The 26,906-nt window shown below is 37.1% G+C and overlaps 3 protein-coding genes across 3 annotated transcripts; 1 reads left to right on the top strand and 2 right to left on the bottom strand.

Annotated features, from left to right (window-relative positions):
- Positions 1 to 28: 28 nt before the first annotated feature.
- Positions 29 to 2,368, top strand: LOC103849428 (PHD finger protein ING2). The gene is made up of 8 exons (XM_018656045.2): positions 29 to 380; positions 474 to 545; positions 611 to 825; positions 999 to 1,062; positions 1,496 to 1,740; positions 1,831 to 1,869; positions 1,953 to 2,085; positions 2,156 to 2,368. Exons 1-7 carry the CDS (start codon positions 335 to 337, stop codon positions 2,061 to 2,063), a joined length of 792 nt encoding a protein of 263 aa, XP_018511561.1. The 5' UTR covers positions 29 to 334; the 3' UTR covers positions 2,064 to 2,085; positions 2,156 to 2,368.
- A 1,422-nt stretch (positions 2,369 to 3,790) lies between these two features.
- Positions 3,791 to 25,292, bottom strand: LOC103849432 (U-box domain-containing protein 35). The gene is made up of 9 exons (XM_009126197.2): positions 25,120 to 25,292; positions 24,979 to 25,046; positions 24,792 to 24,910; positions 24,549 to 24,718; positions 24,421 to 24,472; positions 24,044 to 24,320; positions 23,865 to 23,966; positions 22,558 to 23,766; positions 3,791 to 22,484 (listed from the first exon to the last, which is right to left on the bottom strand). The coding sequence occupies exons 1-9, from the start codon at positions 25,274 to 25,276 to the stop codon at positions 22,413 to 22,415; spliced, it is 2,226 nt and encodes a 741-aa protein (XP_009124445.1). The 5' UTR covers positions 25,277 to 25,292; the 3' UTR covers positions 3,791 to 22,412.
- On the bottom strand, positions 11,254 to 12,615 carry LOC103849431. Its single transcript, XM_009126196.2, has one exon. The coding sequence runs from the start codon at positions 12,613 to 12,615 to the stop codon at positions 11,254 to 11,256; it is 1,362 nt and encodes a 453-aa protein (XP_009124444.2).
- Positions 25,293 to 26,906: the final 1,614 nt, after the last annotated feature.

The raw sequence follows: 26,906 nt of genomic DNA on the forward strand, positions 1-26,906 counted from the left end.
TAGATCAGATTTACCCCGAATTGGAAACGGGAGCGGGGATCTTTGGAGAAGAGAGGTTAGGATTCAAGGGTTTGTAGTTTTGGGTTCATTCGTGTTTCTTGTCCCCTCTGTTCGTTCGATTGCTAGGGGAAATAAAAAAGAGGAAGAGGTTTTGTGATTTAGGTTTTTTGGAGAAGAGAGGTTAGGATTCAAGGGTTTGTAGTTTTGGGTTCATTCGTGTTTCTTGTCCCCTCTGTTCGTTCGATTGCTAGGGGAAATAAAAAAGAGGAAGAGGTTTTGTGATTTAGGTTTTTTTTTTTTTTAGTGTGGGTCTGATTCCTAAGGTGAACAAAAGATGGCAATAGCGCGAACTGGAGTTTACGTTGATGATTACCTCGAGTGTAAGATCCCAAATTTCTTCTCTCCAATCCTCTATTTTTCTGATTCGTTTCGATTTAGGGCTTCAATTTTCTTTTCTTTTTTTTTTCCCGTAGATGCCAGCACTTTCCCTGCGGAGCTTCAGAGATTGCTAAATACAGTTCGCGAACTGGACGAGAGATCTCAATGTAAAGATCGATAAACCCTTAGTGTGTTTGTTTTCGTGAATTGCTGATTGTCTGTGGTTTTGAAGCGCTCATAAACCAGACGAGGCAGCAAACCAAGTATTGCTTAGGGCTTGCCTCACAAAGTTCCAAGAAGGGCAGTGGCAATAATAATCATTACAACACTGGACTTGATGATGACGAAACCGTTGAAAAAATGCGTAAAGAGATTGAGTCCAGCCAGGAAAATGCGTTGAGTTTGTGTACGGAGAAGGTCTTATTGGCCCGGCAAGCCTATGATCTTGTAAGCTCCATAATTTCCCTGCAATTATGATTTATTATTGTCTCTTACAAGAATTCTATCATGTATTCGAATCAGAATTTCGAAAATGGTGGACGTTTGGATTTTAACTCCTGTTGGATGTTTCAGCCAATTTTTAATTGCGGTGCTGACTATTATGCTTATTCCGGTTGCAGATTGACAGTCACTTAAAACGACTTGATGAAGATCTCAATAATTTTGCTGAAGATTTGAAGCAAGGTATGTCATGTCTAATTACTGTCTTCTCAAGGATAATCGGTTAGAACTATGTCTTTTCATGTTAGAATGGCTACAGGCTCAATTTATTCCTAGTTTGTGACTCAATCTGAGCTGGATTGATTGAGAATTGTCGGTTGGTAATAACCAAATGAATTGAGGAGTTAGGCCAAGTGTTGGAATCTGTGTTCATCTTGTTTTAAAGGGTCACCTTTACATACGTGTTTGGGCTCTTTACTTTATTGCCGTCTCTTGTAAACTTCTTCTGGATCATCGTCAAGGCACTGCAATTTGTTTTAAGCTATGGGGACACTTAAACCCTTAAATCATAAATAAAGCCTTATTTTTATGCCTCGTCCAGTGAATATGAAAGAAGTAGCTAAACCTGTTCATTGTCGGGGTCCTCTTTATTTCTAATATGATATTTTTCTATCAGAGGGGAAGATTCCAACAGACGAGCCCTCTGTTCTTCCTCCACTACCTATAGTTCCTAAGCAGGAAAAGCGCAAGTCTTTTTATGGCACACCTCAGCCTAAGAAGATTGATTACAGAGATAGAGAGTGGGATCGTGACAGGGACTTCGAGCTCATGCCTCCTCCAGGAAGCCATCGGAAAGACTTCACCCCTATTGATGAGCAGCCAATCGATCCAAACGAACCGACCTACTGTGTCTGCCATCAGGTCCTGAATATATATATATATAAATTCTGCAAGATGCTTTTGGTTGTGGTCTTTAAATAACGCTTGTTATTTTTTTTTTCTTTTGTTCAGGTGTCCTTTGGGGACATGATTGCCTGTGACAATGAGAATGTGAGTCTCCTCTGTTACCATCTTATTTTCCACTTCATGTTTAGTTATTACAAAACCATGTGATCGTTTTTCCCTTTCCATAGTGTCAAGGAGGTGAATGGTTTCACTATACATGCGTTGGTCTTACCCCCGAAACCAGATTCAAAGGGAAATGGTATTGCCCTACCTGCAGGCTCCTCCCACAGTCACATTAGTATCATTCCTACTTGTGACAAGGTAGCACTTTTGTCGTAACCCCTTAGTTTTTTCTTTTGTCTAATATGGAGATCTGCATTGCGTCTCGTAGGTGGCAATGACATCTTCTTTGGTACCTTCTCTTCTAGAAGAATCTCCATTTTTATTGCAATCATGTCATGTTTTATACAACCTCGGATTAATCCTAATTTTGCAAATACTAAATGCTACTCTCTGTCATTTCCTGTTACAATGAATTAGACTTTGGAGACAAATCGAGAGGTAATATTTGAAGAATATAATGTCGAGCAAAAGAACAATTCAACAAGTTTAAAATTCTTCTTCTTCATCAGCATACATACATGACTCAATATATCTGGCAGTCTAAATAATGCCAAGAAAAATTGCCTCTGATTGTCCCTAACTACAACATCTGCTTACATACGCAACGACAATCATCAAAATGTGGTTACAAGCCCTATGCCTACTACTTCTGCGAGATCGTTTCATACAGGCAGGAGCGTCAGGGCCACATCGTTCCAATCTTGGCCACATCGTTCCAATCTTGGTCACAACGTTCAGACACGGTTTCTCTGGTTTTCTCCGTTCAAAACCAATGTACTCTTTAAGAAACATCTTCTTTGTTTGACCAAAAAAAAAAGTAACATTCGAAGTTGCAGAGTTCAGAATTTTTTTGTAACTGGCAAATTAGCACGTAGAGTCCCCAAGGAAGTGCCAAAGGGCTGCCGAGCTGAAAAGTAGAAAAATCGAAGGGAAAATAAATAGCATATTTGAACATACCACTCAGTCCAAGCATCACACATGTCAAATATATCAAAAGATGGCGGGGACATTTAACACTCTTAGTCCAAGAATTACATAGGTTGACAAACCAAATGTAATCAGTGCATGTTTCCCAAACCAAGAAACATGATACGCATTTTGAAAAAGCAATTATACAAGGCAACATTAGGCTTCTAGTTCTAAAATAGAATATACACCGTTCCATATATAAGATAGGTACCTGCGCTCTTCCTCCATCCAAACATCCAACAGGAAGCATATATAAAAGCCGTTGTTGTTAAACCACACCTAAATATAGAAACTTCAAAGTGAGGGATTTTTTTCACAATTGATTAATAGGGCATGAGTCAAGGCATTAGACGCTACCACCCAGCAATAAGAAGCGGCTGGATAGAAACTGTTGCAGCATGCAAAGCTCTGCAATCAATAGAAACGGATGTTGGAGTCAAGAAACTTTCGTCTAGGTTGAAAAGTCGCTAGCTGTGGAAAGCTTACGCATATCCGAGAGTTGCTCTACCGATGAGTCCAAGAAGTAAGATACCTTGGTATAACATGCTCGGAACCTGCACCAGATCGCTAGCTGCATCAGCATCTGTAGATAGGAACAACATCAAACATGGACACTGAGAGTGCAGCTCCAACAAATGGACAAGGTAGCGAAATGTGGGAGAATTGACGTGCACTGTACAACTCAAGTAAACAGCGCAACTAGATTAGCCAATAGTCTTGTTACTCAAAACAATTCACTTTTAACTGAACAAGTATGCATTTAAAGCTGCTTGGAACCTGAAGGAGTTGCAGCAGGACATGATCACCTGTGTGATTGCACCAAAGCTGCCCAGTGTGATGTTTTGAATGAGGTAAGGAATGCAAAGCTTTATTTTCTTTGGAACTGCAGCAAAAAGAAATGGCCTAATTCTTGCAAAAATAAGAAAACCAGATATAGTACTGTTGATAAGAATAAGAAACAAACATAACCGACATTAGTGTTGAAAATATATAGAACCTGAAACTTACACAAAACAAAAGAATTCCCAAGACAATGTTTAATCGTAATTTACTAAGTACCAAAGGTATGCTCAAATTGAATGGTAGATTATTTGAAAATCGTCTTACTAAAGATAAAAGAAGCGATTACAATTAGAAGAGACGATCAGACTTTATAGATTGAGTCAAATCGGCAAGAACAAACTGAAGTATAGACCCTGGTTAATGCCAAGCTGCGTGTGTTTCAAATGAATCTCTCTCGTCACTATGCCTTCTCCTTATACACTCGGCGTCTTTACCCTTTTCTATCTTAGTCGGTGTAACCCTAGCCGACTATCGTCAATTGGACCGAGTTGATCAATTAATTTGGTAGGCCTTATCTGAGGGATGTAATCAATCTCCAACTTTAAGTTTCCCCAGTTCACATGTGAGCGGCACAAACGATCTCAATGAATTTGTAGGAATTGAGTCCTAAAAATAAAGAACTCGACAACGTCTTCCCAGTTAAATGAACTTAATCAACATCTTTCACAGTCTGGTATACTGAAGGCTCCATGGTTCAACACAGTACCAAACCAAGCTAATTTGGTTTGATTGAAATCAATTTAGTACAAACCGAGCAACAATTTTCTCCAGGATGTGGAATCGTTGCTCCTAGAAAGGCGGGAATTGTACCACCGTTTTTAGGGTATATAGACCTAATGATGATCCCGTTTTGGAAATCACTCCATTTCACTATAAATAGAGGATCTCGTCCTCATTACTTCACTTCTCTCCGCGTTTAAAAGGTACTCTTTCTCAAACTCTCCTTTATATTTTTATTTTCCGATCTGCCACCATAGGTTGTTTGATTCCTCCGATTTGCTTCTTGTTCTTCATTTGTTCCTCACTTAAAATATCGTCGATCCATAAATGGTTGGGAAAAGGGAAGGAAATAGTTATTTTCTCAAGGCCAGATCGAGATCTGTATGGCGGTTCTACTCTGGTAAATATTCAGGCGAGCTCATAAGGATGCTCCGAGAGATACTGCTAAACTGGATTTTGATAAACTCCAAGTGGTTTATCATGCTGAGGAAGTATTTCTAACTGATGGGGACAGTCAACACTTTGATCATGATGCTCTTGCCGAGGAAAAATACCAAAGAAAGACATGAAAGTCCTGTTGGAGGTGGGCTTCGCACCTCTATCAATGCCCGGCCTGATTTTAATAGAATCATTTTCAAGTTAAAAGCTAACAAATAAAGAAGGCCCAGTCCGCCAAAAACTGGAAGGAGACAAAAAGAAATTTCTATAAACTTGCACAATTAGTTTTTTTTTTTTATAAAGCTGATTTATTATGACATTACATTTATAAGAAATATTACATAGACGATTCGACAACCGACAATACTATCTGCCTTATGGAGATCTACGCCTAACTATATCATATGAGCCGTCTTATGAAGATCTATTTCTGACCAGATTTACTTGCACCGTGTTGAAGATTCCTTGTAAACCCTCTGTGCGGGACTTGAAACCTGAATTTCCTGTTATCTGCATGAAATTGCATAGTCTGGGGTTTGAACCCCGGACCTATGTGTAGAAGTCTTTAAACCTTAACCATTAGGTTACAACGCTTACACATCCACAATTAGTTTTATGGAAGATTATTTTATAAAACTTTTTTGTTTTGTCTTAAGAAAGGTTTTCCATAAAAATTACCAGAAGTTAGTTTCACTGATAATTGTTTCAAAATGCTGTCTTTTTCGTAAAAATCTTCCAAAACAATGTTTTTTCTGGAAAGTTCTTATTTGGACAGTAATCTCTTTATTTTTTTTCCGGGAAGAAATATACAGAGATTGTTCTATGTATCTTTGTTCAAGTTGGCACGGCGTACGCAAAATTGTTTCGTAGAAACCTGTTTAGTTTTGTTTTATGAAAGATGTTCTCTAAAAAATTCTAAAGTTTGTTTTACGAAAGTTTGTCTTGTAAAATAATGTTTAGTTCTTTTTGTTTTCTCATTAAATTTTTGGGAGGAATATTTTTATGAATAATTCTTCATTGATCAGAAATTAGTTTATTAACTTTCCAGGAAGACGTATACGAGATTTATTCCAATTCTGATGAATCGTTGTTTACGTCCACCCCATGTATGCGGAATTTTTATCTCAATGTTTTGGCTCATTCTCATAAACGATACATTTTGAGTGATTTTAGGCGGTTATATCACTAAGATGGATTTTCATCCCAACGACTTGAATCAAACGCTCAGATACTCCTGCCCGAAAAAAAGAGCTGGGATACTCCTACCCAAAACTGACCGGATTTGGAAATTAATAGATCTTTATTTAAATACAAAAATTTAGTAAAAGACAACGAAACCAAGAGAAACTTAGATGATTACAACTTTACCTATGGACTATCCAGAACCGACCCAAAACATTCAGATACCCACTTCCAGAAATTGAATTCCCCTCGAATCTCTCTCCCCCTTACAGAGTCTCTTCACTGTTTCTTCGCACAAGTCTCGCTCTCCACAAGTCTGAAAACCCTACTCAATCGTGAATCCTCAATCGACAATCAAAACCCAAATCATGTTGAATCGAGACGATCCGAAGGCAAAAGAAGACGGCTCGAGTAGTGTAGGAGGAGATGACACCGCTATGGTTACATTCTCCGGAGATGAAGCAAACCGAAGGACCATCGACAAATCTGTCGCCCCGGGAACCGACCAAAGTCCCCGAGATGCAGATGAAAGCGAAGAAAATGCAAGTGGGAAAGGGGAAGAGGAGGAATCAAGTAAGAAAGATGAAGGGGAGGAATCAAGAGAAGTAGACGAAGGAGAAAAAGAGAAGGAAGTCGGAGACGAAGGAGAAAAAGTGAAGGAAGCCGGAGAAGAAGAGAATGAGCCCAAAGAAGGGGAAGAGGAAATGGAGCCCCGAAGAAACGACGAAGAAGCTGATGAAAGGGCGATCCAATTGGTACGACAACATGAAACTGAGTCGCATGCAGCGGTAAGTATTCAAATTGAAAACTTTTCGAGTAGATGATTTGAAAGATTAGATAAGTGTGGAAAACTAAGTGGAATTTGAAGTTAGTGTAGTTTTGAGAAACAAAGTGAAACTTGTAATGGTTGAACTGCAACAATATATATGTACGAACTTTGTGAAACCAAGAAAAACTTCAAGTGAGTGATTGCTGAACTAAGTCCAAGTCTGTGAAACTATATGTTGATTGTTGTAAGATGTCGTACGTGATCCGGTTTTCACTTGAGTGCAGTTTGTAGATGACGAAGAAGAAGGCATGCAACCGCTGAAGTTTCACTTTCCTCCGAGCCAGTATCAAAAGTCTTTAAAGCTTTCAGGAAAATGTTACATTGACACGGCGATAAGTAATATACAAACGATCCTGAAAGAGAAGGAGGTGGAATGGTTCATAGAGCACCCACAGTTCCAACATTTCTTCCATATTAAAAACCGAAAGCAGAAGTGGATGGGAATGTGGGTTCTCGTTTTGCGATCAGCTTGTTCCGCCAAGAAGTATGAGTTATGGTTTGTCATTAATGGCGTCCCAATCCGATACTCTCTTAGAGAATTAGGACTCATTTCTAGACTATACTGCCTTGAGTATCCCCCCAACCATGAGAGGTTGGGTGGTACAACATTCATGAACAAGTATTTTGGAGGGAAAAAGGTAACATACGCTGCCCTGGAAGAGAAGATGTTGACAATGAAATCAAAGCCATCTGAGGATCGTAAGAAGATGTCCGCTATGTACTTCTTAGCCATCATCCTCGTTGGTGGCCGAAAGAGTGGTGAGAGAGCATCACCTGTGGACAGTTTCTTCGTGACTATTGTTGATGACCTAGATGCGTGTGTAACGTTCCCTTGGGACGGTATGCATTCGAACATAACTTGAAGGATGTCTTTAGCTTCTTGGAGAAATGCAACGGGGTTGCACCGACGAGTTGGGTTTTTACAAGCTTTCCTATCCCTTTGGAGGTATTCTTAAGCTCTCTTCTACTTAGTTGTGTTATTGTTTAATTGATGTTAATGTCTTTTTGTTGTGTGTTCGTAGTTGTTGGCCTTTGAGGCAATTCTAAGCTTGAGGAACCATTTCCGAGAAAATGTGAGTGGTGCACGCAGTGGTTGCCCGCGGGTGTGCAAGATGCAATACAAACGCAAAAGTGGAACCAAGGAATTCAGTCTGAATGTTGTGAACGATAAACTTAGTAATAATGCAAAGATAATTGATGTTTTATGTGTACTCGAATTAGAATCTCGTCGACTTAAGGAGAAGGGACTTATGAGACTTATGAAAACTTGGTGAAACTAAGGAAATTATTGTTTTATGTGTTTTTGCCACAGGATATTGAGAGTATCTTGATAGCAACAGCAGCTGAGAAGGAACTTCTGAAAACCATAGGGATGGACAAGGAAAGTTGTTGGGCCGATGATGCCGATGATGTAGCAGTTGATTGTTGGACGAAGAAAATACGGAAAGGAAAGAAACAAGTTTTCTTTGAAGAGCAGTTCGACATCGATATTGAGGCTTGTACAGCTAAGATTGAAGGTCCCACCAATGCTATCAGAGGACCATCGAATAATGCAGAATCTGGTCAAGCTCATGCAAATTCGGTAGAGGCTACTGGAGCTAAGGCTTTAAAAACGATGGAAGGTCGGCTTCTGAATGCAGTCCGAGATGCAGTCCGAGATGCTATGAAGGAAGTGAACAAAAAAGTCACTTCATTGTCTAACCAGCTAAATCTTGTAGAAGAGGAAGTGAAAAGGCTTAGGTTGAGTGGTAGTGACAATCCGTCGGACCAAGATGATGGTAATGACAAGAAGGAGTCGGAGGAAGAGGATGGTGGTGATAAGGAGTCGGAGACTGATGATGGTTGTGATAAGGAGTCGGCGAGAGATGATGGTGGTGATAAGGAGTCGGAGAGAGATGATGGTGATGGTGATGGTGATGGTGATGGTATTGGTGATGTTGACATGGATGATGATGATACAGAGATGTATGCACATGCTGACGAGGTCGAGAGAAATTTAAAGGATAAGGCATAGACTGAGAAGGCAAGGACTATAAAGACGAAGAAAAAGAGGTCGATAAAAGATGATGGAAACGAAGCAGTTCCATTGAAAAAGGCAAAGGTTTGCGAAAATGTGAGGAGTCCCATTAATACAAGAAGCATGGCAGCGGAGGAGGCAGAAGAGAAGAGGACCACAGGTCCAAAGAAGCAGAAGAAGCAGAAGACGAAGGAGGCAGCTAAGAAGGCACCAGCTAAGAAGACACTAGCTGAGAAGGAGGCAGCTAAGAAGGCACCAGCTGAGAAGGAGGCAGCTAAGAAGGCACCAGCTGAGAAGGCACCAGCTGAGGAGGACACAGCCCAGAAGAATCAGAAGAAGCAGAAGAAATCGAAGACGGAGGTAGTTAAGAAGACGGAGTGAAATCCGTATGTGTTAGTTTTAATGTGGTTGAACTCTATTCGGTTTGTATGACTTTGAATTCCAGTATGACTTTCTTGTTGTTGTTGAAGACTTATGGTATTTAAGACTTATGTTATCTATAACTTCGTAAATCTAACGTAATTCTTAAATCGTGAATGAGAGAGAGTAGGGGTAACTTTAGCAAGTTTCACTTTCAACTTAGTCTAACTTCGTAAATCTAACGTAATTCTTAAATCGTGAATGAGAGAGAGTAGGGGAAACTTTAGTAAGTTTCACTTTTAACTTAGTATAACTTCGTAAATCTAACGTAATTCTTAAATCGTGAATGAGAGAGAGTAGGGGAAACTTTAGTAAGTTTCACTTTTAACTTAGTCTAACTTCGTAAATCTAACGTAATTCTTAAATCGTGAATGAGAGAGAGTAGGGGAAACTTTAGTAAGTTTCACTTTCAACTTAGTCTAACTTCGTAAATCTAACGTAATTCTTAAATCGCGAATGAGAGATAGTAGGGGAAACTTTAGTAAATTTCACTTTCAACTTAGTCTAACTTCGTGAATCTAACGTAATTCTTAAATCGTGAATGAGAGAGAGTACGGGAAACTTTAGTAAGTTTCACATTCAACTTAGTCTAACGTCGTGAACATAAATACATAAGATAGAGATTGGATAAAAGAGGAACATAATCCGAATCTCACATCATCCGAAAGCTAACAGAATTTCAAACAAACAACAACAACAACATATAGTAGACTAATGTCATGGACCGGCCGCATCTCATGGAGTGGTGGGATTCAGACGGAAAAGATTATACTTCAGTTCAGAAATCTCTGCAGCCATCGCATCCACACGCTTGCTTAACCTTTCAACCTCTTCCTGGACTCCGAAGACCCATGGTTGACGGAAAAGGAAGCCATCATTCTACACGTAAAACGGGAAAGTATCAAAAACTGCACATAAAACCCGAAAGTATCCATAAATTACGAGTACCTCAAAATTTTTGCAAGTGAAGTATTTTCTCCCCGGTAAAGTATCAAAATCGGTTGGATACTTCGGGTCCCGAGACACCTCATTGATGATTGTCCGCCCCCCCCCCCCCCCCACACGGGCATCTGGTCGAAATCCCACAATGGGCATCCGCCATGAAGCCAAGCATGTTGATGTCTCTCTTCTAAGCATTCATCTGCCTATACTCCTCGTCTGGATGATTCATGATTCTGAGTTATCGAGAAATCTAGGAGTTTTTTAATCTAGAGAGAGATTGAATAGTAGAGAGAGAGATTCGTACGAGATAATGGAGGAAACAGAAAAACAATGGGTTTAATACACGTCTACATCAACTCACCATCGATTTTGGGGAAAGTCAAAATTCGAAAAAAATGGGTGGGAAAATTTGTAAAGGATTTTCGTGCTTCGAGTTTCACTTAGTTTGTAGCTATACAAAAACCTTTAAAGCTTTACTTTTCTGTTTTTTGCGTTTTTTTTGTTTTACTGTACTTAGATGATTAATTTTATGGTTATACCAGCTATATTCTATTTTCTATCAACGTGTGAGATGTGCTAATGTAGAAGAAAAATTGATTTGGTGAAATATGTAACTTTTCTAATCCCACGAGGTAGTGTATACAAAAAACACACCTAATAATGATGTATTCCCTTTCCAATTGATAGAAAATGTGATCCAGATTATAAAAATTTTTACTCCACGTGATCCGGATTTCAGAATATATATGATGAGTAAGTTACGTCATCTTCCTGAAACATGAATAAGTTATGTAATCGCAATTGTAATCTAAATCATCAATTACTCCAAATCAACAATAACATAACACAAGTTTAACCATGTTGTATAAACATCATTCGCAATAACTTTAATCAGGTTTCACAAAGTTTTACATTCATTTAACGCATGTTTTCACAAAGTTTTCAAAGATTTAACTCACAATCAACTCCTCTTCCCCATCAGTTTTCCTTGATTTCCCTGTGTTCCTTAAGTGCCTTGTGATCCTTGAGTCCCTTGTGTTCCTTGAGTTCTTTGTGTTCCTTGAGTCCCTTGTGTTCCTTGAGTCCCTTGTGATCCTTGAGTCCCTTGTGTTCCTTGAGTTCCTTGTGTTCCTTGAGTCCCTTGTATTCCTTGAGTCCTTTGAGTCCCTTGAGTCCCTTGTGTTCCTTGTGATCCTTCTATTCCTTGAGTTCCCTGCGAGCAGTTGAAATAGCTAGCCAATTTCCTATTCGGGATATACTTATTACGACGGGGACAGGGCCGACTTTCTCCTGCCAAAGGAAATCTTTTTTCCTGATGTCTTCCCTTTCTTTTCTCGTACTCTGGAGGTAAGGGACACTTATCCGCGACTTTTTTAGGAACCATCCAATCAGACATATGAGGGACTGGATATACAGTCCTTCTATACGCCAAAGCCCACACTGTAATGAAGTAATAATGCGAGATGAAATCATACATGTCACTCCACTCTATTGGTTTATCATGCCTCAAACACTTAATGACAACGCCTATTGCATGTCTACATGGATATTTATCTATATCAAACTTCCTGCAACTGCACGTTTTCTTGTGCAAATCCACCAAATAAGTCTTCCCGTCTGCTCCAATAACACTGTATTCAAGCTGAAATGTGTTTAGCGGAGTTACTTTTACTCTTGAACCTTTCGGTACTCTGTCATGGATTTTGTTCTCCACTAAAGGCACCAATTTTCGAGACGACGGTCCGGCTGCTGCATCCTTCCTATGTCTGTTGAACCACTCAACCATTTTGTCAATAACTGTATCAAGCATAGGCAATAAAGACTGCGCCTTTTCAAATAGCGCATTCAAAGACTCCGCACAATTAGAGGTGTCTATGTTGTACCTTGCACCGGGGAAATGACACTTCGCCCACTTTTTGACATCGACACTTTTATCAAGATACCTAGCACACGATGGATACATCTCCCTAAAATCTTCATACTGCTTTTCAAACTCAGCCTCTAAATAAAGACATGTAATTTTTCTGAATTGTACTGCTACCTCGTCCCTGCCTTGTCTGACATGAACTTTCACATTGTGCGATAGATGCCAGATACAATACCCATGTTTAGACATCAGATATACTTCAGCAATAGCTTTTATCAAACTTTCATTTCTGTCTGAAACAAACACCAATTCCGTCGAATCCGGTATAACAGTTTTTAGCGTCGTAAAAAACCAATTCCAACTTTCTTTTTTCTCCCCATCAACGACAGCAAATACTATTGGATAATGGTGAAAGTTTGGATCCTGAGCCGTGGCAATAACTAAACAACCACCTTCAACAGTCTTCAGGAAAGTTGCATCCACAGTGATGACTTTCCTCATGTATTCAAACCCTTCAATGGAGGCTCCCAACGCGACAAATAGGTATTTTTGTGTTCATCCAGTAACAAACTTATTTTGGTATCCGGGTTCACCTTCTCTAACATATACAAATAAGAAGGCAATATTTTGTATCCTTTCTCGGGATCATCACGCAAATCCGCAACAGCTTGATTTTTTCCTCTCAAACATGTCGTATATGACACTTCCACACCCAATTTCCTTTCCACCAGACTGACCAGGGTTTTCGCAGTTGGTGTCTCATATAGTCCCGGATAATCCTTATGCACTATAGCTACAACACATCTTGGTGTAATTTTCCTTTTGACTCCAGTACTTGAAGTTGCGCGAGAGCATGAATGCATCTTCATTTATGTTCTAATCGAGAACGCTTCAGAATTATTTATCTTTGTAGCTCTCACACCCCATTTACAACCTTCAGCTGCTCCCCGACATTTCACCACATATCGACTCCTGTCCGAGTTGGAGATACTGATTCCGAAACAGTTCTCCTGTGATGCTCTATCAATAATATCTTTCACAGCTTCTTTACACGGAAATTCTTGAAATACCTCTATACCCAAACCATCTTCCCACTCTTTAACCACTGTAATTTCTTTTGCAACACGTGGGAGCTCAACATAGTCCCAAATAGGACGAACACCCATAGAGTTATCCACGTCGCCCTCATTGTCCACGCTATTGTCCAAGCCAATGCCTCCTTCCTCGGCTTTGCCCCCTTCCTCGGCTTTGCTCCCTTCCTCGGCTTCTCCATTAACAACATTCTCCACCCGTTCAGCCCCCAGTAGATATAGTTCTGCTTCTTCAATGCAAGTAAATAGTGTGAGTGCATCCGGATTACCTTCAACTTCGGGTAATCCACTCGCAACCTCACTATAGTTCCCACCATATGAGCTTTCTTTCTCAACTACTGCTTGTTGCTCTATTACTGGAACCATTTCCATTTCTTCGATGACCTCTACATGCAAAATACTTCTTCTTCCCTCTTTATCCACTGATGTCAGATACACAAACACATCTTCATCATCCAAAATATATGATTGCCTCTTAGGTTCTACTACCAGTGGAATGTAACTCAGATTCAGCCTCTTTAAACACGGATCTATGCTCTTCTTCTTGCATATCCTCTCCTTCAAAAATGAATAAGTGATCTCATCCAATGATGATGTCTTAAAAGATATTCCATACAAACGACCGTCGCTTGGAATCCATTCATAATCATCTCCAGATTTCGCATAATGTCCATCATAGTCAAAGTGTATATTTGTAGAAGAATAACCCATTATCTGTTGTACCAAATAAAAATCAATACTATTAAAAGAGAAGGAATCTAAAAAAATCTACTTAAACAAAGTTGTTAGGCCAATTCATTAGACTTAACTATTTATTTGGTCTTACTTTATATTTCTTTAAGTATATAAATAGTTTACATAATTTAAATGAACTCATTTATTATTCTCTCATAATTTATTACATAATTACTCTAACAATAAATTTTTATAAATATATGACAAATTATTCACATGTTTACACATGAAGTGATCATTACCACATATAGTTCCATTAATAGTACTTTTAATGGTTTAGTTATGTTTAATAGGGTATATTATTTGTATTTTAAAATTTTAAGTACTCATTTGATCCTTAATTCGGATACTATTCAAAGATATATGATATGCTCGGTTATTTATGAAATTCAGTTTAATTTTGTGTTTTTTTCAGTTTGATACGATTTAGTGCATCCGGGTAAATGTACCCAAATCTATACATTATCTTATATATAAATTATATAAAAATAATTTATTTAATTTCAAAAATAGACCCGCGCTTTTTAAGCGCGGGTGAAAATCTAGTTATACAACTAAAGTTAATCTTAGTTATACAGTTTTACTATTGAAGTAATACTAAGTTATACCTTTTTACACATTTTTATCAAGAGTAAAGTTTCACCTAATTACACTATAGTCTATCAGTTTCACCCTATTCATTCCGTAATTCAGCTTTGATTCCCGACATTTCTTGTTGATAATTCAACTCCCAAACTTCCCCGTTCTCCTCTAATTGAATATTCGAAATCTACTGTACTGTCTAACAATCCCAACCAAACGAGCAGCATTCCATTCGACTCTACTATGATGGGGTTATAAGAAACATACCAAGATAATGCTTTACCTGAAGTTTATTTGACCTGGGTTGGGGATCAATTTCACAATGATCAGCACTCGCATCCAAGCGAGCCGCAGTCTCCTTTACAATTGAAGGATCGCTCGCAAATTCTCTCCTCATCGCTCGCAGCCAAACTGGAGAAGAATTGGGGAGGAGAGAGAAAAATTAAAACTAAAAAGAAAATCCACCTGGATAGGAGAGAGAGAGAGAGAAATCGCGCGCTTTTTTTTATTTTTTTTGATTAGTCAAGTAGAGGAGCGTTTTGATTGGTCAAGTAGAGAGGAGTTTTGATTGGTCAAGTAGAGAGGGGTACTTTCGACTTTGCCCATCAAGGTGAAGAGTATCAGAATAGATAAGAATATCACTACAAGAAAAATGTGTTTTTATAGCGGACGAATAACGCTATGTAACGATACGATAGCAGTTTTTGAAGCGCTGTATCATCGCCCGTCATAATAGGTAAATGACATTACATAGCGGTTTTTAGCGTTGCTATTTTTTCTTCCGCTACGATAGCGCTTTTCAATATGCAATTAAATAAATTTTAATAGCATGTCTTTAATGCTATTATTTATTTTATTAACAGCGTTTTTGATTTGTTATTGTTAAAACTACTATAGCAATTTGTTTCTGCTATATATTGTAAATTATATTTTGTTAATTATTTATTTTAGAATTATTTTTCAGTTAATAATTTAAAAATAAAAGCATAATTAAAATTTAAAATTAATTCAGATATTTAAAATTTCTTTATTAATATTGATCTGTAGCAAAATTGGATTACAAAAATATAAAAAAAAATCTAATTAAATAATAAACCAAAAACTTTAACCTAATTACTAACTAAACCAAGCTTTAACCTAATTAGTACTAACTAAGCGCCACCCCAACACCACCACCTTCGTCGTTTCTTCATCTTCCAACTCTCACCCGTCGCACCACCACCTTCGTTGTCGTGTTCTTCCATGATCTTCGCCGTCTTATCAAGCCATGACCTTTGTTGCCTTCTTCATCTTCCAGTCCTCACCCGCCGCACGACCATCTCTGCTCGCGACCATCTCTGTCTACCCCAACGCCGCCCCTGCTCTGTCTTCCCCGACGCCGCTGCTCGGTCTTCTCCGCGCCGTTGCTCTGTCTTCTCCCACCCTGTTCTGATTCTCCAAGCTTACGCTATTGCTCTAGTCTTTCTCTGAAACCTTCTTACAAACCAAAAAAAATTAATCAAGTAAACAACAGAGGGTAAAAGAGAAGAATGAATACCAGAACAGAGAGGAGGCGTCACTTCGTCACAGGACAGAGAGGAGGCATCACGGTTCAGAGAGAGAGAGAATAGAGTAGATGGGATGCTCCTCCTCTGTTGTTGTCTCACGACCTCCATTATCTGTAAGGAGAAGGATACTGAGCGACAGAGAGGATGGTGACAATGAATCTGTGACTTACAGAAACTGAAGATGCAGAGAGAAAGAAGATGAGTTTTGTGAGTCTAGACACTTACAATTTTTTTGGATCTGAAAACAAAAGCGACAGAGAGAGAGAGAGAGAGAGAGAGAGAGAGAGAGAGGAGAAGAAGTAGGAATAATCTGGACCCTTCAAAAAGTTTAATCTAATGGTTGTGATTACATAAAGCATGATCTCAGTCCTTGTATGTGATTGGCCAGTTTGTGTTGACCAATCAAATTTTTGTATTTGATTCCTATTTTTCTTAATAACATTGTTTTCTATTTTATTTTGTGTGTTTAGTATAAAAATATTTATGATATATTTTTGAAAATAAAAATTATTTTAAGAAAACGTTTAAAATTTATGATTTTGTGATTTATATTTGGATATATGAAATATAGTTTAAAGTTTATGAACTAGAGGATTTAAGTTTGAAATTTAAAATTAAGGTTTAGAATTTGGATATATGAAATATAGTTTAAAGTTTATGAACTAGAGAATTTATGTTTGGCATTTGAATTTTGTGGTTATATGATTTAAAACTGATATGATAAAAAAATTATATGATTTGATAATTTCAAATTGTTCTTCTCATTTCACTTCAAAAATTGCATAAATTTAAAGAATTAAACATGATAATTAAAATTTAAAATATAATAGAATTTGAGGATCAAAAGTTTGGGGTATTGAGATTTGAGATTAATTTTTAAACTGTAATCTTAAATTAGTTTAAAGATTTTAAATAAAAGAATTATAGTAAATGAAATTAGTTTAAGGGTTTAAAGGTTTGAGTATAGGGTTTGAGCCCAGGGTTTGAGAGTTAAAAGTTTGGGGTATTGAGATTGAGATTAAATTTATGAAACAGAAATAGTTTTTGACTATATACTTAATATCTGAGTTTAAAGTATATGTTTAAAGTTTAGGGTTTATTAATTCGTTTACGGTTTAGGGATTTAAAAAGACAAATATAGCATTTTTAATTATGTGCTATTAAATATATGTCTATTAAACATATGCTATTATAGCATTTTTCACCTTAAGTGTTATGTAAAATATAGTAAGAGGAAAAGTGAAACAAGTACGAGAGGGAAAATCAATTATTTTTCCGCTTTAGATATGCATAGCGTTTCAAAACTAAAAGTGCTATGTATACTATGCCCGAAAAGTGTTTTGGAGAAATTAAAATCGGACCAACCTAACATAGCGTTTGTATTTTCGCAAACGCTATCTAAAAGTAAGAGATATGTCAACAATAGCACAATCGAAAAAAATGCTATCCCGATCTGCTATTAAAACCCATTTTTCTTGTAGTGTATTCCAGATTTCGTAAGAGTATGGTAGATCACTTTTTGCCTCATTAAGAGCATCTGAGCATTTCTCTCCAACAACTTTTGTCCTTTGGGTGATTCTATGTTTTTGTCAGATGTAGAGCTATTCTCCTCCTCATTGAGAACACTGTCCAATCACAAATGTTCAAGTTGCATAAGCATTTTCAATTTTCACATGCCAAAGTCTCCTTTTCCATCTAAGTTCTCCACTTTAATTTTCACTTGAGTAGCTTTGTGTGATTCAATACTTCTCTGAAAGAACCCTAGACTTGGAAAAAATTGATTCACCTTTAGCTAGTACCAATCACATGTTAGAAACTGAAACAGTTCCTTTGGTTAGCATGATGCTCCGATACCACTTATAAAATTTATATGCTTACGAGTAACTTAAACCTTAATACTATAGATAATATTTGTTTAGCTATGCAACGATCAATTCACCTTAACATGTTTTTTTTTTTTATGAGACGAGACACAAGATTTGGTAACCCAACTCCTTTGCGGGTAGAAAGAAACTTAGCTCTCAAGTTTCATTATCTCAGTTACGTACGAAGACTATACAAGAGATCAAAGCTTAAACCATTTCAACACCAAAGCGCGAGCAAAAACTATCAACCTATATAGTTCTATATCACCCACCAAGTAAGCTTTTGCCCAAGGTAAGCTTTGATGGACTCTTCACCATGAAAATCCTTCAGCAATCTAATCACAACAACTCACTATCTGTTTTTTTTTTTTTTTAGTATTTCTAAGTAAGCTCACATTCTCCCTTTATACAAGTTTGACAAAGTAAACCTAGAAGACTTGGGCTTGTCATGGAACACATTGTCGAGTCCCATCAGGGTTTGAGTCAATTTGGATCGGTTTGAGCCACTTACATTACATAATAAATATAACAATTAAAATATAGAATAATCATATTTATCTTGAATATGCGATATATTATAGTCAAACCTTTCTCAACGAAAATCACAAGGATACTGACTTTGCAATTACCATGTTCCAGTAATCAATGATAAATCATAGAAATTTATGATATTTCATATACATCCCTTATATACTAATTGAGAAACATTACAACATTGTTTTGTAGCCACGTGTCACCATGAGAATGAAATTCAGAATTCTTAGAAAATTAGGTTGGTCCATATTAAATTAAATTATATTTTTTTACACTAACTATCAAATTGATAATTAATGTACAAAAGAATATTCTCGCACTTTACTTAAATAAAAACTACGAAATTACCTAATATGATTAACATATATATATATATATATATGACAATTAATGATTATGAATAATAAATATTTGATAACAATTTTTGCATCTTAGTTATTTTTTGTTTAATCTTATATTAGTAAAATATACTAAACAATCACATTAACCATATAATAATAATAAAATTTCTTATATGTTGAATTTTAAAACGACTATAAATTACTAAAAACGTTAAATGTCTCACACTAAAATTTTGTGATCATGTGGTTTAACTTTTTTGTAATAACAAGATACAAATGATCGTCAATTGTATGAATATGAGTCTCATTTATAGACATTAATATTATGTATAAATATAGTTTAAAATTAAACTAGATAACATATAAAAATACATAAATATGTTAATTTCTAAATTTGTTGAAATAATAATATTTTAGTATTAAAATTTGAATTGAAAAATTCACACATTAAAAATTTTGTGTTTATCATATGAGTATGAATTCTCAATAATAAATATTTTTATTAAAGTATACTAAATATCTATGTCCATGTCATTGAAATTTAGTTATATACCATATAAAATAAATAAAATAATTTTTTTTATTTACCAAAAAATATCGTAAATAAACAAGAGTTGTTTTGATTTATGTGCTTACTATAATTTAATTATATACATAATACAGAAATGAACACAAATAAATAATAATATATAAAAATTATTTTTATATATAATGTTCATCCCGCTTAATTGTGCGGGTCTTAACCTAGTATACATTATAGGTATGAACACCAACCCATAATCATCACGGAAACTAATGAACAAAAAAACACCAAAAATGTCTAGACTGAGAACACAAATTGATTGAAATGACAATTGTAATCAAAAGACAAACAAAATCCATAACATAAGCTTAGGTGGACTGAGTAATGTGACCAAAACGAATGAAACTTGAAAATGAAACTTCTCAGGTGAATCGAGCTGCCACCATCAACTAATGATCTCGTTATTTCACAGTCTGCTAACATTATCTCTATCGTCATTGCATTGTTGTGTGGCTAATCAAGATTCTCAGTTTCTTGCTCCATAATTTCGATGACTGCGTCGTTTTCTATCATTTCTCGAACTCATGTGGATACGAAGTCTACTGGTCTACTGTATCCTTTGATTTATCGTACTTAATCATTGCAAAAAGGGTTTCCTCCCATTATTATATTTACACTCTTTCTTGAGTTCGGTGGATCCACTGGGTCCGAATGGTTTGGTTTTCGATCTCTCTAGGGAGTGTCAGTGTCATTGTGACCCCTTGGAGGAGATTCTTTATGTCGTGATAATCTTTCTTCATGGAATTTTGAATATTGATAAGATCGGAAGTTGTACCATTATTGAGTGGTATGTCCTTCGCTTTTATGAAATTTGTAGAAATTTTTGGAGCTGTCTCTTTTGCCTTCTTCTCTTTATACATTCCTATGATATGTCTTACTTCGTTCATTGACCTTACCGGCCCGGTCTCTGGCGGCGCTTCCGTCTCTTTTTGATCTGCCACATCCTTTTTGTTGGATGTCTTTTTCTCATGTGTCTTATCATTGGATTTTAACATTGGCCCGATTTTTTCGATGAGGGCTTTTTTTTCTTCGTCAATTTCTTGAAGTCGGTGGAGAGCGTATGCTGGAGTTGCCGGTTTTGTAAGTAAAATTTCGTCATGAAAGCGTGACTCGTGCCATTAGGCATTTTGAAGTGCTTATACCGCCCACACCGTAGCTTATGATGATATTGGAGATGAGAGTTTTAAAACTTCTGTTGAAAGAGAAGAGCGACTCCTCCTTCTTTTGGGATAGTGTCCACATGTCGGTGTCAGAAGCTCCTTTCTCTATGAACATGGAGTACTGCTTCATGAATACAGTTGAAACCTAATTGAAATTGTTGATTGTATTGGCCTCCATTTGGGAAAACCAATTGAGAGTTTCTCATAGCAGATTTTTGATGAAAATTTGGCATTAGTCGGCGTCTTGTTCTCCATCCTTGAAGCGAGTTCGTGTCATCGCGATATGAGCTCGGGATATTTTTTTCCACTGTATGGTGGAATCTTAAGCTTGATATTTGGGTTAGGAGTGCTGGTGATGTGATTTTTGAACTGTGTTGTTGTTTGTGTTTTCGTTTATTCAATGATTTTGTCCATTTTGGAGGCCGATCTGGTGGCTCAATGGATCAAGGATTATGTCATCCGGAGATCAGCTTGGGTTCGTGCTAAGTTTTCACTAGTTGCCGATCTCGTCTTCTTGGTTCGCTGCTTCGTCGTTTGGGATTGATCCATTGTTGTTGTCCGATCTGTTGACTCATGTTGAGGTTACACATCCTCGTAGAGTGGAGTTTTGTGGGGGTTTTGGTGACGGGCCAGTAGATTTTTGACCCCAGCTTGCTGATCCGCTTGGGTCTAGGTGATTTTTCCAAACATTGCAAAGCTAGTTTCCTCACTGCGTCGTGCCGACCTGCACGTTGAACAAAAATAAAAAGAGGATGTCGTAAATTTTAAGTACTTGGGATAATAAGGCGTCCAAATCGACGACTGGCGCAACTGGTTACTTCATTTGTTCAGGCTGAATGAGTAGATTTCCGTCTGGACTGGCCTGCTGCACTCCAGATTCTTGGGTAATTGGAGTTTCTTCTGGGTTGAATTGATGCACTTTGTCTTCGGGAATGTTAATTTAATAAGTGTTTTTGCCAATCATCGTAGTGTGTATTTGACGTTGGAATCTTCAATGGTTTTATGTGTTGAATTCCTCCCTCTCCATCTAGCGCAAAATGATGGATCTCAAAATACACTCATAAAATATGGTTAAGATTAATGATAACGTATCGAGGAAGTAATTAATAAAAAGATGTCAACTGCTGATCTTGTATAGAAAATATATATAATATTGATATTTCTAAGTTATATAAATGTGGTGACCCAAAGGGTAAGAGAGTACAAGAATTTTTAGACTATAGGTTCAATATTAAAAGATGAGATCCCTTCTCTTTTTTTTTTTGGTTCTTTTTTTATAGGTGCTGATGATGGATCATAACGGTGACATGATCTCTGGCGAGTATCAAGTGTCTTTAAAATGACCTTTAATGCCCCAATCTCCTTTACATTTTGGTTTGACTGTGCCAGTTTGACATGGATTACTTTTTCAGCTCGGGACAGGCCTTCGACCTTTGTGGGCTTATTGTCTTCTTCTAGAGTTTTGTGAAAATTGATCGGATTCTTAGACCTGATTTGGAGTGGGGGGAAACCTGCCTCAACCTATTGAAGCATAAGCTCAGCAATACTAAAAATATCTGACCCCAAAAAATGAGAGGATATCTCTAACGTCTGGAGTGGGGGAAGACATTCAAACATTATAAAAGCTATTTTGTGTTGCTAAAAAAAAGTTGTTTTCATTTACAATGATCAGAGTTAGTATAGATTATGATGTATATATAGGTTTAGTTTCAACATGGTATGAACTCTAAAAACCAGCATATATATATATATATAAATAGATTACTCTGTTGAAATGTACAGAATTCGTCGCTTTGGGTAGACATAATTCTCGAGATGTATATGTTCTTCTTTCAATGTTTTTGACTTGGATTTTCCTCTTCAGTATGTAGATTCATTGTGGAAACCAGAGCTATCGGATCCATATTTTGGCGATGGATCACTCATAATATCCTGCAAAGGGAAAATATAGCTTACCAACCAAGCAATGTTTAAACTCTGCTAAAACATTTTAATGGACTCATACATATAGTGAGGTTGTGGCAACTGGACGCTGGATGTGGCAGTGATTTCTGTTCATAGTAGTATTCGGTGAAGGTCGATGGCTTCTGCAAAAGTTAATTGATGGCTTGATTTCTTCGGCTAGTGCTCTCAGTCTGTTAAGCTCAGGCAAAACAGCGTGACCCAAGTCAGGCCTGTCTTTGCGTCTTAATTCTGCACATTTTAGAGCAAGTTTGGCTGCAACCAAGGCCTCGTCGACTGGCCAGTCAGGAACTATAGGGTCTAACATCTCGACGAATTTTCCGTTTTGGATTGCTTTCTCAACATGATGTGTCAAACCCATTGGTGGCTTAGCTGTAAGTATTTGCAAAAGCATAATCCCGAACGAGTAGATGTCTGATTTAGTCCCCAGCATGCCGGTCTGCTGGTATTCTGGATCTATATAACAGAATGTTCCGGCTGTTGATGTCATTCTATATTGTGTTACAGTGTCTGCAACAGATGGAGGGACTAGCCTAGCCAAGCCAACATCAGAAATCTTGCTGACGAAATGCTTGTCAAGTAAAATGTTTCCCGGTTTAAGGTCACGGTGAACCAAAGGCTCTGGTTTCATCTGGTGGAGGAAATGCAGACCTGTTGCGATTTCAGCTGCTATACGAAATCTTAGCTGCCAAGAAAGAAATGGAGAGTTTCCTCGTCTGAACAGACAGTCTTCTAAGCTACCATTTGCCATGTATTCGTATACTAAACATCCATATTCCGGACAGGCTCCAAGTAAGAGAACCATGTTTGGATGTCTCATACATGTTAGTACTTCAACCTCTTGCTGGAACTGAGACCTTCCTTGTGCCGCGTCTGGTCTTAGAACTTTTATTGCCACTTGTGTATAATCTAGTGATCCTTTGTAAACAGGTCCATAACCTCCTTCTCCAATCTTGCGACTGGGAGAGAAATCTTCTGTCGCTTCTTCAATCTCCTCGATTATGTATTTTCTGTATCTGAAATCATTTTTCCCCAAAGAACTCGTCGCCCTCTTCTTTTCTTTTGCGGTTTCAATATGCTTTCTTTTTTGAGCTTCAAATTCTGCTATTCTGTGAGATGCCATTGCAGTTTCCATAACAACTCTACTTTTTTCTTTCTCACTCTCCGCCATTTGCATTGCTGCTTCCTTAGCAAGTCTTACCTCTTCTAATTTCAGTTCCTTATCTGCTTTCCACTTGTGTAACTCAGTAGCCTGATTGGAGATGAATCAGATTTCGATTATCTATTGTGTGCACGTATCTGACTAGAAATTATTGTTTTATGTGTTTATTGTTCAAAACTAAAACATACCGCATTCTTTGCAGAAATTGCTTCCTTGCAGGCAGTGTTATACATGTCCATTGTATACTTTAGCTCCATTTTCAGCCTTCTCATCTCGGCTTCCATCTCATCCTGTCAGATTTTAGTTTAAACAAATGAAAAAACTTTATCATGTGCAGGTAGGTACTCAGTGGTGAAAATAAGCTAACTTGGCGCGATAGTGAACATGATTGTCTCCCACTTCCAAGGGAGCTTGATGAAAATGCTGCATATGAAGAACCAATATCTATTGACTGCTTATCTGACGAGCATGATGTCGCATAACTAATTCGATTTTCTTCGTAATCAGAGATGAGTGAGAGGTGCGGAACAGCAGCATGGTCATGAAAGGAAGGGAACATAAGATCCACACTAGGTCTTCCACTACTCACAAACGATATATCGGAGTCCATCATCGAGGGCTGGTATGTGCCTTCGTATCCTCTTCTCATAAAGGGAGACCTAATCAACATTGGTGGTTTTCATAAGTTTTAAAACTTGTTTTTATGGGAACGAATGAAACATGTTACATAGGTAACCAGCATACTTGATCTCGATCTCGTCATGTGTTCGTTGCATTGTACTTTGCCTCCTTTCAACTGGGACATGACAGCTATTTAATCAATAAGGTTAACAAAACATATATTAGAAAAATTAAAAAGGGGTAATATATACCATTCATATTGCTCTTTATAGTTTGTACACGCTGCCGCATAGTGGAACTCGGAAGTGAAGATGTCGAAGATTTCATGGAAGATATTTTTCCTTTAGAGATTGAATATACTGTGCAAAAGCTAGGTGCCCTTTTTATGACAGTGCTTGAAACATCCGGTGCTTTGAACCTTCTACCAGCGAAAGTAATCTATATAAGTGTGCTCATGTCTTGTCTAAAATGGGAGAAAGCAATTGCCTAATTACCTTAAAAGAGTCATCTTGGATGCACCGAGTACTAGCGTCTCGACTGCATTCTTCTGCACAAAGTCAAGTATTCCTTTAGCCGCACTAATGTCCTCTACAATCACGTCTTGGCAGAGGACCTGTTACAAGATTAAATCAAATGAATAAGAATGTTTGAAAGAAGAGAGAAGATGCAACGAAAACGCACGTCTTTCCTAGCACAGAAGCAGCGAAATGGAAGAAACAATTCTGCGCCATCATCACTTGACTTATTCCCTGCATTAACAAACAACAAAATCAATCAAAGTAATTTTACATTTGGAAAAAAGAAAGAAAGATGGTGACGTACCCGAAGGAAGCGAAGATGATTGTTTGAGTTTGACATGAAGAAGAGTAACAGTCTGTCCTTTGCTAACAAGGTTGTCGACTGTCCATTTTAAAGCGTTCTGGCTCTCTTTGTCTCTGTCGATGGCCAACGTAATGCTTTCCTCTCTTTTCTTGCACATTCTTTCTGTTTTGATCCTTCAACAAACAGATACTCGATGAGTTTATATATTTTGAATTTGGAGAGAGAGAGAGAGAGAGAGAGACACGTTTAAATATGCTAATTTTAGCAAATGCAGTCCAACAATAAAAACCTTTATACTCTCTTTTTAATCATCCTTTTATAGATTGTCTTTATCATTTCAAACTAATTTTATATGCATCTAGATCTCTACTTTCTTACTTTAAAGGAAGGGGCTTTATCTTTTGTAGACAAATTTCATTACAGAATCATCCAATTTTTATCTCAGTTTTTAGAGAAGGTGTTCGTACGTGTGTAAGTTTGACAGTTATGACAAGTAAAATATTTTCCATCCAGTTGATAGTGTTATTGTAACATTAGTTTTATTTTGAAATTCGAAATTGTTTCCAAGTAACGATATTTCTTTGCCCATGGATATTCGATAAACCATGCTAAACTTTTTATGTCGTTTATTTGTGGAGTTTATTCATCTGTTTTTGTATTACTTTTCCGCATATATAACAATGTTTATATTAATTTATCCAAATATATTTCGTACATAAGAGAAAGAACGAGAGATATTTTTTTTTTTAAAAGACGATGTTACACTAGCTGTAGTATTCTCTTGTGAACTTAAGCTTGGGCAATTCCATGAAAATTGACTAAATTACCGTGATATAGAGGTAAGAGACTCGGAACTTCCTGAGAGATATTATGATGATAATGATTGATGCACATGTGGGAGATATTATCTATCGTTTGGGCCTAGGCTTGTGGATGTATAACATGTTTTTGATGCATATATTTATGTGATTGTGTTATATCATTCAAACCTCGATTCGGAGAGTATAACATGTTTGACTATGTAATGATATTAGTCGTAGCCACAAACTTTAGTTAACTTAAATTAACGAGTGATTTGTGAGACTTCGGCGATCGAGGAGGAGTGTCATGATAATCATTGATTCCACCTGAGTGACGTGTCTAGTCCGAGACCATACCAAAACTAGTTTTGGAAAGGACACATAAACATTGTGATAGGATTAACTACTCTTGACTGTGTAGCTGCATGACGATGCATCAAGGTGATGCTTATACAGTCATCTTTGTAGACTTTGGGTCTCGAGTTGATGTGAGCAAGAATGTCGATGATTGTGTAGGTTGGGGTTAACCAATGGAAAAGAGAAGCCTCAGAAATCGATGATGATCTAACCTCTCGTGAAGAGTGGGTGATTGGTTTACTGGATTTCTTATTTGTGTTTTTCTTAATATTTTTATCTTCTAGTAATTCATGATGATTTTTCGGAGGGTGATTTAATTGCTAGGTAACCCCAAATCACTGAGCGAATTAGATTTTCATTAGATTTTTATTTTGCAAGTAACTATATGGGTATTTCGGGTTTCAAAGGGATGGTGCTGCTAGCGTATGTATAAAATGAATGTTAGATTATTATATATAAATAGATTTCACAAGAAGTCCAAGTACATTAAAAGTTATTGTAGTACATATTAAACTTACAATTATTACTTTATTACAAGTAAAATATTATATTTAAATTATGATAATGCGTTATATTATGAGTTAGTTAATAAAATAAGAGAAAATGACTAGACTAATACAAAAAAGTGAG

The sequence above is a fragment of the Brassica rapa genome, chromosome A04 (assembly GCF_000309985.2).
Source record: "Brassica rapa cultivar Chiifu-401-42 chromosome A04, CAAS_Brap_v3.01, whole genome shotgun sequence".
In the NCBI taxonomy this organism is placed as follows: Eukaryota; Viridiplantae; Streptophyta; class Magnoliopsida; order Brassicales; family Brassicaceae; genus Brassica; species Brassica rapa.